At 36.3% G+C, this 17,570-nt stretch overlaps 1 protein-coding gene across 1 annotated transcript in view; it reads left to right on the top strand.

The window, feature by feature from the left end:
- C16H8orf34 (chromosome 16 C8orf34 homolog) overlaps positions 1 to 17,570 on the top strand; it is a 371,062-nt gene that overhangs the window by 108,664 nt on the left and 244,828 nt on the right. The window contains exon 5 of the mRNA XM_046642279.1: positions 2,922 to 2,950. Coding sequence (XP_046498235.1) covers positions 2,922 to 2,950 — 29 coding nt within the window. The remainder of the gene's footprint in view (positions 1 to 2,921; positions 2,951 to 17,570) is intronic.

Genomic DNA, 17,570 nt, shown 5'->3' on the forward strand with positions numbered 1-17,570 from the left:
TCATAAATCCAAGGTGTAAAGAAATTCCAAGATCAACTGATAGCTTTCTCAAAATTGAACAAGAAAGCTCTTTTTGCAGGGCCAATGGCATTAATGCAGAAAGTTGGAAAAAAAACAATAGAGGTGGCCGGCCCGGTGGCGCAGTGGTTAAGTGCACACATTCTGACTCAGCAGACCGGGATTCGCTGGTTCGGATCCCAGGTGCGGACATGGCACCGCTTGTCAAGCCATGCTGTGGCAGGCGTCCCACATATAAAGTAGAGGAAGATGGGCACAGATGTTAGCTCAGGGCCAGTCTTCCTCAGCAAAAAGAGGGGGATTGGCAGCATATGTTAGCTCAGGGCTGATCTTCCTCAAAAAAAAAGAAACCCAACAAAACAAACAAACAAACAAACAAACAAAACAAGAGAGTTTCAGAAATCCCAGACAGTTGAGTCATGGGTTATTTAATTCCAGATATCTAAGTTTTGTGACTTTGGATTAGAAAGAGAATTTTGTTTTATATATGTCTTTTTTCTCTCGCTCTTTTAAAATCGATTGTCTTTTAAATATTTATTTTTAAACAATATATCCAGTTTTAATCTTGAATTCATATTGGAGAGGAACATTTTTATAGTATTGTGTTAAATTTAAATATAAGCATTTAAAATGTTTATTTGGCTTTTATAAACTGAAATAAGTATTTTGAATCTACTGTTGACTGTGACATAAGTCATTTGGTACTCTGTAAAATTCCTGCCTTATCTTGAAATCTGAGTTATTCCAAGTGACCATTTATAATTCAATGTATTTTTTAAACCCAAACATTAAAAAATGTGTGGCTTGTGCTAGGCCTTCAGAAGCATTTCTAATTGCCCACAAAGGTTTGGGATCTCATGTCTGTTTCACGTATGCTGCCCTACTGTGGTACCGTTAGATCCCAGAATTCTCCACCATACACACTCAGTGGTGATACTGCCCAGCTGCGATGTCCGCCTTCATGAAGGCTTCTCTCCTTGAATTGTTCGAAGGAGCTGCCTTCATAATACAGCAAGTCCTTGAATAATTGTTAAATTTAGGTCACCCAAAATCCCTGAAGTGGCGGCGAGGCTGTTTTTTAATATAGTGGCACAGAAAAATTCTTAGTTATTAATAACTTTAGCCAAAAAAGAATTTCATAGAGTATTGGTATGAAGAATGCCTGTTGAATACACCTGTGTTTTGGTTTTATCTACAAGGAGAAGAATGGTGCTGCTTACTGAGATGAAGTAGGGCATATTTTTTCTGCTTTGTGTGTAATTGATTCGTTAGGTTAGCGGTATGGGAGATGATGTAGGAACTGGAAAAGTACCTGTATGCATAGTCTCTACAAGGGGATCTTTACTCAGGCTTTTTTCTTTCTTTTTTTTTTTGAGGAATATTAGCCCTGTGCTAACTACTGCCAATCCTCCGCTTTTTGCTGAGGAAGACTGGCCCTGAGCTAACATCCATGCTCATCTTCCTCTGCTTTATATGTGGGACGCCTACTGCAGCATGGCATGCCAAGCGGTGCCATGTCTGCACCCGGGATCCGAACCAGCGAACCCCGGGCCACCAAGAAGCGGAACGTGTGAACTTAACTGCTGCGCCACCAGGCCGGCCCCTTATTTTCTTGAGACTAGTGTCAGGTTCTCTTTCCCAGCTTAGCTCATTCTTTCTTGTACTTTATAGTCTGCTGAACTTTAGCTTTAACCTGTTTTTATTTTCTCTGTGTTCTCCTGAACTTCAAATTTTAGACGTTTCGTTGTCTCTTGGCCCATCCCACGATGGGGTTTGACACCAGCTTCCCTTAGCCCCATGCCCCAAACCTGACTGCTGGCCGCACCTGCTCCAATGCCCGGCCTTAGTGCGCGTGTTCAGCCCTAGGCACACCATGCTTCAAACAAAGGGGGAAGTGAGATGATGGGAGGATGATGTCTTTAGCTTGACTTGATGAGATTGAAATGCATACAGGGATTTAGCGACTAGCTCAGGAAGAAAGCCTGTGCCTGTGGTAAAGATTTGCTGGTCATCACCATATAGGGAAATAAAAATGTCAATGGTGTGGGTTAGATTACTAGGTGAAGTATGTCAAGTGAAGAGAAAAGACAGCTCAGCAAAAAAACTTTAGCATTTCAGGAAAGGACTTCCTCTTCCCAAAGAAGAGGATTCCCGTGAAGGAGACAAAGAAGGAGAATAGAAGAGATGGACAGCATTTCAAGAAAGAGAGTGGGGCTAACAATATCTGTCTTCACAGGAAAATAAATTAAAGACTAAAATTTTTTACGTTACTGACTTTGAACAATTTTGGAGGCATGCTAAAGACAGAAATTAGACTGATGTACAGTGAGGAATGTGTGGATGTTGAGAAAGGGAATTTGTGAAGAGGAGTCATTTACCCATTGGCTCAAAGAGCTGTCAATCTAAGAGAACGTGGGACAAATTTCTTAAGCTCTCTAGTCTGCTCCTCACCTGTAAGATAAGGGAATTAAAATCACTAATCTCAAGCCACCATTCTGCCGTAATATTTTATCACTCTAGAAGTCTAAATCAATTCTTAAGAAAGAACAAAATTAGAACAGGCTAAGTTGTATTTGATTGTCATTACAACATAAGGACATCTCTACAATTGTTTTTGCAAATTTGTTCTGTATTTAACAACCTACAAGTGGTGTGGTACTTGTTTTGTTTTTGTTGCATCATTTGCGTTGTTTCAGCAGTTCATGCTGTCATAGTTGAATTAAATTCCTAATTTGTTTTCTTTAGTAGACAGTATGTGCCACATTATTTTGAAACACTAATCAAAAGAAAAAATAGAATGGAAAATGTGCTAGTTTTGCAAATAGAACTTTGTTTTTGTTTTTAACATTAGGTTATTGAAGATTGCTTCTAAAACTTTTTTATAAATCTCTTTTCACTCCCAGGTATTGCAATTTCAGATGAACTCGATAAGGTAAGTTGAACTATACATCTAATCAAAAAGATACAGAAGTTACATTTTAATCTACTCTCTAAATGAAAAAGTTTCTGAAATGTAAAATGTTCAAATGTAATTTATGTGATGATACCATTTTAAAACTTCCAAAGTTATATGCTTAGATTCTTTTGTGAAAGTTATTGCATGAAATATATAATATCACCTACTCTTTTGAGTTAAGGCTTTTAGAATTTGGTTAGGGAAAACTGAGTCACTGAATCATTGTATTAAAAAATGAAAACTAATGTTATATTATGTAAACTATTTGGTTTCTGCTTGTATCTGTATGATGGTGATGATGATGATATGGAAGACACTTGTACTTTACTATAGCTACCCTTTGGAAACCAAACTCAGTAAGTTTTTTGTTGTTTTTTTCTTCTAAATTCCATGATGCCAAGAGAACACGAAGGTGCCTTGCACTGGGGTGATAGTTGTGAAGGTGATGAGAAATGAGATGAATAGGACTATATTTTAATGGTTGTGTCAACAGAACTTGCTAATGGACTGGATGTGGGGGGTTGTAGAAGAAATCAGTCAATGATGATTCCTAGGTTTGGAGGATGAGCAACTACATGAACTTGGTGCCATTTACCTAAATTGGAAAAACTAGGGAAGGAGCAAATTTGGCAGGTTGAGATAGCATCAAGAGATTTTCGTTTTAGTTATTTATTTTGAGTTGTGTGTTAAACACGTTTATATGAGTTGCTGCTCATGAGAGAGATTTCATTTAGAGTTACACATTTAGGAATCCTTGGGATAGAAGTTCTCACTTTTGATATTAAGATGGCTTTACACTCTTAAAAATTATAGAGGACCCCAAAATCTTTGATTTATATAGATTATATCTATCAATATTTACTACGTTAGAAATTAAAACTGAAATTTTTTTACATGTTCATTCATTTAAAAAATAGTGATAAAACCATTACATTAATAAAAGTAACATTTTATGAAAGATGCTTTATTTTCCAAAATAAGGTGTTAGTGAGAAAGTTACATTATTTGCATTAAAAAAAATCTTTAATGTCTGGCTTAATTTAAAACTGCTGGATTTCCATATCTGCTTCTGCATTGGATCTGTTGTGATATGTTGTTTTGGCTGAAAAAAAACCTCTTGCAGCAGATATGTAATTGGAAAAGTGAGAAGCTCCTGAAACAGCCATCAGTATTTGGTGAACATTGGTCTAGATATCTCTCTAAACAGAAAAAATATCGAAATTTGGCTTGGTGTCTAGTTATATAGGTAGAAAGAAAATATTGCACAAGAAATGAGATCATCTAAATCATGACATTTTAAAATAAACTATAATATAATAATTATATTATTTTTATAAAAATAAATTTAATATTCTTGTATTCCAAATAGGAATATACCTTTTGAACTTTGTACTGTAAAAATACATTTCTGATTCACTAAATAAATAAATAAAATTGATGAATATACTCTTAAATATGAATTCCCTGTGATAAACCATTGTAATATTTTAAAATTATTTTAATTTGTATCTGTAGTATGTCCATGTGAAGCTAGATGGTGACTGTATACAATAGCAAGTAGAATAAGTGGCAGGTGTGGTCTCCTGGCTTCGTCCTGCCTTTCTAGTCTCCCTCCTTCTGTCCCTCCTTGTCTTCAGCCCAGCTGGTCTCCTTCTTATATCATGAACTTCCTTACAATTTGCAGAAATTAAAAATCCCCACTGTTGCAGTTACATTCTATATTCCTTTTAACTGCAAAGACATAACCATCACTATTTCTAGGTTCATTTGCGCCTTCCAATATATTCTGCAAAGCCCTGGTTGCCTGAGCCGTAAATTGGCTTGTGTGACTCTATTTGACTTTTGTCCTTCTCTTTTCTGGGCTCCGATTTGCAGCCAGGTTGGTGTCTACACCTTTTTTGGTGAGCTAACGAATGTACTAATTGTTCTTTGAACTGAAAATGGATTTCACCCTCGCTGGATAGAATTGTGGATGCCCTGACACTTGGTTAAATGTCATCCTCAGGACACAGCTTCCCCTTCTCACCCTCTCTTCTAAGCACTAGCTCAGGGGAGTTTCCCTTTAACTAAGTTGCATGACACTGCTGATTTTCATTACTTACCTAATGTTCCTGTTTTTGAAGACTTCATGGAAACTGCTAAAATTTATTGCACATTTATTATTTTTCCTTTTTATTGAGGAAGATGCCAACAATTTTCATAAATAAGCTTTTCTTGAAAGAAATATTTATTTCAGTGCAAAAAACTCATTCCCACTCTCACACCTGATTTTCAAGAGTACCACTATTACCAAGGAAACTCAGGCTTCCAGAGACCTAGCCACCATCCTTTGCCTGCCTGGAAAGCTTCCTTGGATGAGAGGGCGGGCCTGCCCCATGCTGCCCTCTGCTGGCCGTGAAGCTCACGGTCCTGCATTTTCCTCAGTAAGAAAATGTGAATCTCAGGCAGGTACTTAAAACAACAGTGAAACAGAATGATTGACAATTTGTGTTGACCTGACACCTTTAATCTAATAATAAAAATCAATACAGCTTCTTCCTTTTAATCTTCCATTAACAATTTTGAGGCTTCATTAAAGATCTGTTTTTCTTAACCTTAATAAAATACTGATCTTCCACTATCATATTCTAATCATTAAAGATCTGTTTTTCTTAAACTTAATAAAATACTGATCTTCCACTATCATATTCTAATTCAATTATAATTTCATTGAGGTTCTTTTTTCTGTGACTTTTAAAGTTATTTTATGAATTCTGATAAAGATAATAAAAGTTAGTAATTCTATTTAAAATGGAAAAATAAAATAAACCAGAGGCTGATGTTATTTTTAAGGTTTTTTTTTTAAAAAATATTGTGGCTATTCTATCATTTTCTTATTCATTAGTCTTTTCCTTTCCCTTTGCTTAGTCAGTGCATTGATTTTCTGTTGCTGCTGTAACAAATTCAAACAACACAAATTTATTATCTTACGGTTGTGTAGTGAAGAAGTTCAACATGAGTCTCCTTGGGCTAAAATCAAGCTGTCAAGGGCTGCACTCCTTCCTGAAGGTCCAGAGGATGTCTGTTTCCTTGCCCTTCCAGCTTCTAGAGGCTGCTCCCTTCCCTGGTGCGTGGCCCCTTTCCTCCACCTTCAAAAGTGGCAGCTTGTCATCTCTCTAACTGCAGAAAGGCTCGCCACTTTTGTGGAATCATGTGATTAGGGTGCGACCACCTGGCTAAGCTGCACAATCTCATTTTAACATCTTTAACCTTAATCAAGTCCCTTTTGCCATGGAATGGAACATGTTCACAGGTTTGGGGACTGGGACATGGACATCTTTGGGAATCCATTATTTTGCCTATATAAACACTATGCAAGTTCAGATAATATTACCTTTCATATCTGTGTCTAATTCTTCAGGCTCCTGCCATTCCAATTCATCCTTCAAAATGCCATGTAGTAGACATGGCTGGTGCCTGCTCAGTTACCCTTCACCAGGGCAGTGTGACCCAGTCTTCAACTGCTGTGAGTGTTGGATGGTTATAGACTCACCCTTCTTCTGAGGATTGCTTCAATCCAATGGGAGCCATCCTGCCAAGAGATGCCTGGGTTGGCCCTCAGCCAGCGATTGGCTGGCGTAAGGCTCTGAGTTGTCATTCACATTCTAGAGCTCCCTCTGGGATCAGACTGGGAGTAGACTCCAGCTGAACCCGTATCTTTGCCCATCTTCTTCCCTCGTCTTCTCCTGCTTCCCTCACTCTCTGAAAAGGTTCAATTAAGAGAGCATCTTCCATATATGACTTTTTCAGCCTCTGGTTCTAGGGAACCCTACCTAGGGAATCCTGCTAAAAATTTTCCACGACTCCCTACTACTTACCAAATTAAGTCCAGATTTCTAAGACTAGAGTTAACAATCTCCACTTGTCTCTCAAATCTATATCTTATGCTTTATTTCCATCGTTCTCTCTATTCAGAGTCTGCTATGTGCAACAAGGAACAATGTAAGGCAGACATACTACAGTATTTCCTGGTCATATTTTTTATGTATTTCCACGGTTTTGCTCATTGTCATTCCCTCCTCTCTCTCTGACTGTTTTCCGTCCTTTGAGCTCCAGCCTTCCCTGATCACTCTTGCAGAAGGTGGTCTCACCTTCTGTGGGCTCTTAGAGAACACAGGAACCACATCTCCAATGACACTTCTTGTCTCATAGGAACCTTTGTTCTTCTTCCTTTGCTTGAAGAAGTAGCCTGGTATTCTGGAAAAACTGAGAGATAGGCCTTGGATTGAATCTTGGTTCCTGCCATTTACTAATTATGTGAACTTCAGGAGGTGATTTATAGATGCTGAGCTTTAGTTTCCTTCTTTGTGAAATGTAATCGTTTTAGTAACTATTAAAAATAACATCGACTACTTTCCCACTCAAAAATAATTTTAGGTAGATTGCTAAAATATCTAAAATATAAAACTTTTTAAAGAAATATTTGGGAAAACCATTTCAAAGTGAAGAGAGCATAGGAACAATATGAGCTCCCTGCACAAAACGAAGTCTTGAGGTCTGATATCATTTCTCCAGTTGAGCCACAATTGAGCTTTTTTGTCACTTGATGTCATCACCACCCATAGGATCATAGCAAACCAGTTGTTCACAGGAAAACCACCTATTTCTTCTACTGAATCCTAAGAAAAATGTCTTCCATTTATCCTCACGAAGTAGATGCTGTACAGTGTATCAATAATATCCTAAAATATATTCGTATACTTCTCTGCATCAAAAGACACAATCAACAGAGGAAAAAGGCAACTTTTGGAATATGAGAAATATTTGCAAATCATATATCTGATAAGAGGTTAATATCCAGAATATATAAAGAACTCCTACAGCTCATCAACAGCAAAATAAATAACCTGGTTAAAAATGGACAAAGGACTTGAATAGACATTTCTCCACAGGTGATGTTCAAATAGCCAGCAAGCATACAAAAAGATGCTCAATGTCACAAATCATTAGAGAAATGTAAAGCAAAACCGCGATGAGATACCACCTGATACCCATTAGGATGACTACTTCAAAAAACAGGAAATAATTGGTGAGGATGTGGAAAAATTGGAACTCTTGCTCACTATTGGTGGGAATGTAAAATGATGCAGTCATTATGGACAACAGTATGACAGTTCTTAAAAACATTAAAAATAAAATTACCAGATGATCCAGCAATCCTACTTCTGGGTATATATATCAAAAAGAATTGAAAGCAAGATCTCAATGAGATATTTGCACACCTGTGTTCATTGTAGCATTATTCACAATAGTCAAAAGGTGGAAGCAATCCAAGTGTCCCTTGATGAATGAATAGATAAACTATACACACACACACACACACACACATACATACAATAGAATATTATTGAGCCTTAAAAAAGAAGGAAATCTTGTCACATACTTCAACATGGATGAACATTGAGGACATTATGCTAAATGAAAAAAGCCATTCCCAAAAAGACATATACTGTCTGATTCCACTTATATGAGGTATCTAAAGTAGTCAAATTCATAGAAACAGAAAGTAGAATGATGGTTGCCAGAGGTTGAAGGGAGCGAGAAATGGGAGTTGTTTAATGGGTATAGGGTTTCAGTTTTGCAAAATGAAAGAGATCTGCTCAGCATTAATTTGTACAGAGATTGGTTGCACAGATGTACTTAACATTGCTGAACTATATGCTTAAAAATGATTAAGATGGTAAATTTTACATTACATTTTTTTACCACAATTTTGAAAAATATACTTTTACAGTAAATAAAGTCATTAGTTTCATAGGAGTTCTTCAAATAATGTCTACTGACCTAGGCAGATATCATAATGCAAAAGCAAAGTTCACTAAGAACAACTCCACGGAAGTCTCAATAGTGAGGTACAGGGCAGGCTCCCTGATGTTCTGGCTTACGTAAAAGATACATTTCAGAGTATTTAGAGTTGAGGAAAGTTTGCATATCTTTTGGAGAACTCAGCAGACTGTTCTCTTTAACTAGCTCTCAGTACCTTTAAATGATAGTGAGTTTGAGTTTCTAGTTCATAAATCTTTAAATAGATATAATAATAAACTGTTTCATTCTAGACCTTGGAGTAAGCATTTCTCACAGATTATGCCATTTTATCCTAATGAAAAAATAGCTCACATTTATCGAGAACTTACTACCTGCCAGTGATGTTCTAAATTATTTACCTGCATTATCTCATTTCATATTTACTAATACCCTTCAAAGTAGAGACTATTATTCCCATTTGACAGGTGACAAAATTGGGATGCAGAGAGGTGAATAAACTTACCAGAGGTTATGTAAGTAGAAAGTACAAGTGGAGCACAAACCCAAGAAAATTAATTCCAGAATCCATTCTCTTGACAAATATATCACGTTTATGATAGAGGTACTGTTATTCACCAGTCTAATAGGTGAAAAAAGAGAATTTTGTAAGTTCTACTTGGTCCTGTAGAAAATGGAAGAACTGGAACTCAAACCCAGACAGTCTGTACTCCAGAGTGTATACTCTCGATCTCTCCAGAAGATTATGCCAGTATAGTTCCTATTATAGTACCTGGTGCTGAATAATCACTCAATTAATAATTGCTATTTTTATTAGAAACTCTTGGCTCACAGTGCCTACTAAGCCTTGGGTAAATGTTGAGTTAATAACCAGCTGGAACTAAAAACCTTTTATTTCTCTAATCTACTTGTTCTACCTTTTGTAATCTTTTACCATTTTTCCCTCTATTAAGACATTTTCTTTGGGTTGTTTTGTTATATTAGGGGCTGTAATTTGTTCTAATATGACAGTGATTTGGAAAGAGAGTTAGACGGTGTAGTGTTCACGCTCACAAATAATGTTTCAGCGTGGAAGTTGAATACATGAGACCATGTAAATGACTAACCAGGCAGGTGGTGGTAGGTTGTGTTCATCAAGCACATAGTGTGGCGGGCGCTGTGCCCAGCGCTTTCAGTGCACTTTCTCTCTGACATTCACTGCAGCCCTGGGAGAAAGCTCTCGTTATCTCCATTTTACCCGCAGGACATTGAAGCCCGCAGAGTTTGGTACTTTACACAAACTTACAGATAGAGATGATATACTGCTGAACTAGAGTTGAGTACAAATTTAATTCCAAAACCCATTTTGTTAACCACTCTGATATCTTGCCTCACTGAAAAGCTAAGAAGCTCAAAGAGAGCCTATTTGCTATTACTTCAGCCTGTCTGGTGCAGTCATAACGTGCCATGGCCTTTCCCGCCACTTGATGGTTGCCTCCCTGAGTATACCACTAGAAGGGCTGAAATCTTAACTCCTTTAAAGTCAGATTGTTTTTCACCAGATAGCTTTGTTTTGCTATTCACTTTCCATGTCTATTAATTTCTCCACAGGCAAACAAATTTGAATTCTATTCCTTTTTTGGTCACTATTTGGAGAATGGTTTGGGGATTTCTTACATCTAGTAGGACATACTTAAATTGTTATGTTCCTCTTGTCTTGCTTCTGTGTTCCAGAATCTCTTGCCTGCCCACATGTGACTGACATGTGCCTCAGATGATATTTTTGGCAGTAGAGAAAAATCCATCAAACTGCTTTCTATGCTGTGTTGGTCAAATGTTTGATTTATAGCAGCTAACAGTCCTAATATTAAGGGAGACAGCCAGTAGGATTGTTGTCTGTGCTTTGTCCTAAAAGCCTGACTCTCAAAAATGAAATGTGGAAAATGACAATCAAGGAAAAAGATTTGCAGTTTCCATCACAGACAAAGCTTTAATAACCCTAATTATAGGGCACTTCTAACAAATAGGGAATGAGAGACCTAAATTCCACTACAAATGAACCATCTGAACAGATTGTTCACAGAAAAAAAGGTGAAAATGCTTCTTAGTTATATGAAAAGATGCTCAGCCTCGTTCAAAATAATAGAAATGCAAATTAAACACCACTGCTAGCCTAGCAGATTTACAATAATCCCTAAGTTTGTTAAAATACTCTTTTGGCAAGGCTCTGGAAAAACAGGCACTTTCACACATTGCTGGTGGAGATGCAGAAGCGTACAAACACTATGGAGGGAAAGTTTTCAATATCTAAAAAATTATACGTGAATTATTCCTTGATCAAATGATCCTGCTTCTGTGAGTGTATTCCAAGGACACACTGGCAAAATATGAAAAGATCTATGTGTGTGACTATCTGAGTGAGTGTAATGAAGCTATGGATACGTATTTGCTTATATGGAAGCCAAAAGAACCTGCATCTGTAAAACACACATAAACAATTGTCTTTTAAAAGTTACCCATGGGAGATGGGAAGGCATGGAGAGTAGAAGTGAGGAAAGGTATAGAGAGTAGAGGATAGGGATGGGAACTTGACTTATTAGAACCTTGAATATATGACTTTGGAACCATTTAAATACTTCATATAGCAAAGTTAAATCTTCGTAATTTCTAATAATCAAAAGCAAAATGAAACAAATGAGTAAAACTGTATTTCAACACACTGAGATGAACTAATTCAAGCCATTATAAACAGAGTGGTTTGATGGTTCTCTAGGGGGATATACCCTAAAGACAGAGGGAACAGCAGCACGCTCTTAAACTGTTTTTAGTAATTGTGTTGGTAATGATAGTGTTGATATTATTATAAAAAGACTTGTGTATGCTTTGTGTGATATAGCAAAGAAGTAATTATGTTGATATCCCCGAGAACCAGAATTGTTGGCATAGGGGAAAGGAAATACAGCTGTAAGATCAATATATCTAAGTAAAAATCCTATAATCCTGTTTTGAATTGGAACTATGATTAAGAACGCATAATAACTTTTGTCTTAAAAAAATAACATCTACTCTACTGGTAGTGAGCACAACTAGAGCCCAGATATTGTTTTCTAAATATCATTCTCTATTAAAAGGAACCAGGACTCTTTGCAGAAATGGCTGAGCCTAGGGCTGCAGCTGAGAAAGTACAAGTTGAGTCTGGAATATCTTTTAGTGCCAGAAAGTAAGGATGCAATCAAAGAATGATGGAACATGTCAAAAGGACACAGGAACCTGCTTGTAGGGGCTCCTACTGGGAACATTAAAGCCTAAAAATAAAGAATGATAGTAATGTGTTGTAGTTCATTGAATAAAATAATAATTCGTAAGTCCACACTGACATACCCACATATACATATATACATAAATAGAAGTGAAGGAGAAGCTCTTTCTCACAGTAGAGTAACCAACAAATAAATTTAGAGGGAATGGTGATGTTAGAAAATCACAAATTGGCAATCATCATAGTAATTGATGCAGGCAAGGGTCAGCAAAGGATGCTAAAATTAGTGGGTTAAATTTTGATGAATTACGGGATATCTACATAGTCTCAAAGTTATTCGCAGAAGATACTTAATAATTAACAAGAGAAAAGTAGCAGCTTTATAATGAGAAACATGGAAGACACCACCTTAACCAAGTGATCAAGGTTAACATCACTAGTGTTGGGGACAAATCAATATCACGTGACTTTTGATATGAAAAGAATACATCTCTTCTGTGTTATTTTTTCCAAAACTGCATGACTTGAATATAATCATGAAGAAACATTGGAGAAACACAAATTGAGGGGCCTCCTAAAAAATAACTGGCCCTGAGCCAGCTCTGATGGCCTAGTGGTTAAAGTTTGGTGCGTATCACTTTAGCGGCCTGGGTTCGATTACCTGTCGTGGAACCATACCGCCTGTCTGTCAGTTGCCATGCTGTGGCAGTGGCTCACATAGAAGAACTAGAATGATTTACAATTAGGATATGCAACCATGTACTGGGGCTTTAGGGAGGAAAAAAAAATAACTGGCCTATATTTTGAAAAAAACATGAAGGTCATAAATGTCAAAGACTGAAAAGTGTTCCACATTAAAGGAGATAAAAAAATAATTGAATGCCATATGTAATGCAGGATTTTCTTTTGCCATAGGCAACATTAGTCAAATAATTGGGGAAATTGAAACCAGACTGGTCTATTAGTATTGTATCAATGTTAATTACTGATTATGATAATTGCTCTGTGGCCATAGAAGGAAATGTCCTTCTTTCTAGGACATGCTGGTGTGCTGAGGAGTAAAGAAGTATGATGTCTGCAACTTACCTTCAAATGGTTCACGTCAACCAATACTGTTGACATTATCACATTAACAACATTTGGGCAATCTGCGTGAAGGGGATACAGGAATTCTTTTTTTCTCACCTTTTCTGTAAGCCTCAATTATGTCGAAATAAGATATTTAAAACGTGATTATTTCTTAGATCTGTCCATTATTACCAACCCCAAAACAATGAGTACCCCCAGTGTCCAGATTCTAGTCTTAAAATATATTTTCCATTAAAAGGAATCAGAATCCCTTGGAATAACGGCTGATTCCAGGTTGGAAGCAGACAATGTACAAAGTGAACCTAACATATCTTGTCATGTCAGAAGGCAAGAGCGCTGAGAAAGACCACTAGGATTGTGTCAGAAGAGCTCAGGAGGCAACATAAATAGTCTCCCACTGGAAAGAACTGAGAATACTTGAACATGACTAAGAAGAGTAACTGCAATGCAGTGAATTATATCTAATATTTTAACATCCATATATTTATCCAAAAAATTAATCTTTAGAGGATGTTAGGGGACCGAAGTTATTTTCAAAACTGGTAAAAGTAAAGGGAAAGAATCAAACATTTAATCCTATACAAATTGTACTTCAGGGTAACCAAACATTTGATGACAGGAAGTTTCTCTTTACAGGAGTATTCCAGCAAATAAATAAATGTGGAATTATAAAATTAGACAATCACTGTTTGGCAATTCCTAGTGAATTAATGGATCTAAGCAATAATTATCAGTCCTGCCAACATCACTAAAGAAGAGTCAGCGGGATGTTATGTGCCTCCAGATGAAGCTATAACGTTCTCTCTGAAGCAGCGTTGGCGCAAACGAAAACAACAACAACAAAACTTTATCCAGAACTAACTACTAATTTACAGAAATTACAAGGGGCAGTGGAACATTTCAGACCACATCACAGGGCTGGAAAGGGAAAAATCCAGACTGTGGGAAACTCACAGAACAAACAACTCGGGGTTTTTGATCAACAACAAAATTGTAAGAGAAAAAATGAGACAGAGGAGGAGAACCAGGAGATTAAAAGACACGTAAAACACTGTCAGTCAGTCACCACATGTGGAGTCTTGCTTAGAGTCTGACTTGTGCAAACAAACCGAGATAACTTCCCTGAGATAATCAGGGAAATTTGAAAACTAATTAGATATTTGTTGTTATTAAAGAATATTGTTACCTTATCATTAGGTATGATAATGATTATTGTATTTGTTTCCAAAAAAGTGCTCTTACTTTTTAGAGGTACGTACTGGACTATTTACAAATGATATGATACGGTGAATGGGATTTTCTTTGAAATGATATGCACAGGGAAGGGGGGATGCAGAGGGAACGTGAGTGGAGATAAGGATAAAGTGAATTTACCCATGAGTTGATAATTGGTGAAATGTGTGTGGATACAAAGGGGATTATTTTACTCTTCTTTCTATTTTTGTATTAGCATAAAAATTTAATAATAAAGAGTAAAAAGTTTTAGATTATGGGTAGAAGGGTGCAGAAGATAGCAGAGAAAAAGAGGAGAGATGAGATTGGGCGCCTGTGAGGGCTAGCACATATGCTAGGTACGTTTTGATATGTTATTGAATTTAGTTCTTGTAGCAATCCAGTGAAGTGGTTGTGCTTTTCCTCTTTTACAAATAAGGACACTGAGGCTAGAATGATAAGTGATTTGTCGAAGGTCTCAGAATTAGTGCTTAGCGGAACTGGAATAAATACTCCCCTGCTGGCTTCTGCTTCTTTCTCTGTTTGATGCCAAATCCATGCTTTTCCCTTACACTATCCACTGTACTCCACCATAAAAGGGGAAAATCTGAAAATGGATTTAATGCATTATTTTAGCAACTTTATTGAGATATAATTCACATAATAAAATCTACCTTTTTAAAGTATACAGTTTAGTGATTTTTAGTGTGTTCACAGAGTTCTGTAACCATTACCACTACCTAAGTTTGGAACATTTTCATCACCCCAGAAAGAAACCACATACCCATTCTCCATTCTTTCTAACCTCTCAGCCCTAGACAACCACTAGTTTACTTTCTATCTCTATAGATTTGCCTATTCTGGAAACTTCATGTAAATGCAGTCATACGATCTCTGGTCTCTTGTAGCTCTCTTCTTTCATTTGGCATAATATTTTCCAGGTTTATTGATGTTGTAGCAAGTATCGGTACTTCATTCCTTTTTATAGCTGAATAATAGTCTACCATATGAATATACCACATTTTCTTTATTCATTCATCAATTCATGGGCATTTGAGCTGTTTCCACTTTTCATCTATTATAAGTAATGTTTCTATGAACATTCATGTATAAATTTTTGGGTGGACATGCGTTTTCATTTCTCTTGGGCATATGTATAGGGAATGGAAATGCTGGATCATAGGATACTCTGTGTTTAACTTTTTGAGGAACTGCCAAACTGTTTTCCACAGTGGCAGCACCGTTTACATTCCAGCCAGCAAGTGTGAGGGTTCCAATTTCTCCATTTCTTTGCTAACACTTGTTGTCTTTTAAGTTATCCTCATGGGTGTGAAGTAGTATTTTATTATGGTTTGGATTTACATTTCCCTAACAACTAATAATGTTGATAATGCATTATTGAACCATTGAATCATACGTTACCTAAATTTTGTCATTCTTTTATTCAATCTACAAATGTTTATCAAGTACTGTCTATATGCCAGACCTTAGAAAAGATGAAATGACAATTCATCTTTTGTAACTGTAGGCAAGAATGCTGGTAGCTGGTGGGCTTGGTGATGGGAAGATTAATAAATTCTCTGCTGAATGCTTTCATTTTCTCAGTGAAATAAGAAGCAACATGACCATCTGAGAATTGGGGGAGAGAGAGGAGATGTCAAAATTAACTGAGGAATGAAAATATATCTGAACCCAAAGAGCAAAACATAGCTAATTGAACTTCAATAAGGCATGTGCATTTTTAACTTTACTAGATAATGTAGACTTTCTCTGTAAAGAGCTTGTATCAATTTACACTTCTACCAACAGTTTCTAGTAATATGTTTTGCTCCCAATCCTTGCTAACATTATTTCTCATGGATTCAATTAGTGATTTTATAATTTTTAATAAGATTGAATGCCAGCTTGTCTCATTTGCTCATTTTTATGGCCCACTTATTTTTTTTCTTTAGATTTATATGAGTTTATTATATATTCTGGATGTCAACCCTTGTTGGTTATGTGTGTCTCAAATATATTCTCTAATTTTAAGTCTTGTCACTTTTTAAATAGAACCTTCTGCTAACAGAAATTTTTAACATTAACTTGTAATATTTTGTTTGAGAAACTCTTTCCTACTTGATGTCATGAAAATATTGTTTTTCATTTTCTCCTAAGAGTTCTATTTTTCACATTTAGGTCTTTAATCCACCTGAAATTATTTTTTTAATATAGTAAGAAGTTGGAACATATTTTCCCCATATAGATAATAAATTTCCTATAACTATTTACTGAAAAGTTCATCATTTGTTCATCAGTATTCATGCTTCTGTCACTTTTATTGTTTCTGGACCCTTTATTTTCTTCTATTGCCTATTTGCCTGTTTCTGTTATTCCATTGAGTTTAGAGTTGCATTGTATTTTAGATTGGTATGAGAGAATTGGTGTCTTTACATTTCTGTGTCATTCTATCTATGAACATGGCATATTTCCATTTAATTAAATATTATAATGTTTTCCCATAAAGTCGTATAGTTGTATTCAAAATGATCATGCAAATTTTTATTAAATTGACTCCTAGATACCTTGTATTTTTAGCTATTATTGTAAACAGTATCTGTTTTATAAATTACATTTTAAAACTTGCTGGCATATAGGAATTAAATTTCATCTTAAATTCAGTAAGGTTGCTGAACTCATTAATTTATAACTTGTCTCTGAATTCTCTTGATTTTTCTATGTAGAAAAATATATGTGAATGATGATAGTTTTGGGGTGTTTTCCCATTAAGTGATGAGACTGATGTGGAATAACCACATGAAACACTCCTAATAGAAAAGGGATATAAGAGGTTTATACAAATTACTGCTTCATAGCAATTCTCGAATAAGAATATTGCTGGGCACATGTCATCAGGTCTTTCTAAGGGGTGGAGAGGTATTCCGTGATTGAGCCCCAGTTCGGTTCCCTGGGAGTGGAAACTTGGTTCCCTGAGAGTCTCCATCTGTTGTTTTCCACAGCTCGTGGTACCACTCTTCGGAGGTTTCTTTCTCTTTTTGTTAATCTCTTTTTTTCATTTTTTATTTTTTAATTTTTTTTAATTTTTATTTTTTTCAAATGTATGTCATATTTCAAATTCTGGATACATTACGTCATGTTCACCACCCGAACACTAATTATAGTGCATCCCCTCACATGTGACCCTAATCACCCCTTTTGCCCTCCCCCCTCCCCCCTTCCCCAATGGTAACCACCAGTCCAATCTCCAATGCTATG

Source organism: Equus quagga, chromosome 16, assembly GCF_021613505.1.
Source record: "Equus quagga isolate Etosha38 chromosome 16, UCLA_HA_Equagga_1.0, whole genome shotgun sequence".
NCBI classification, from domain to species: Eukaryota; Metazoa; Chordata; class Mammalia; order Perissodactyla; family Equidae; genus Equus; species Equus quagga.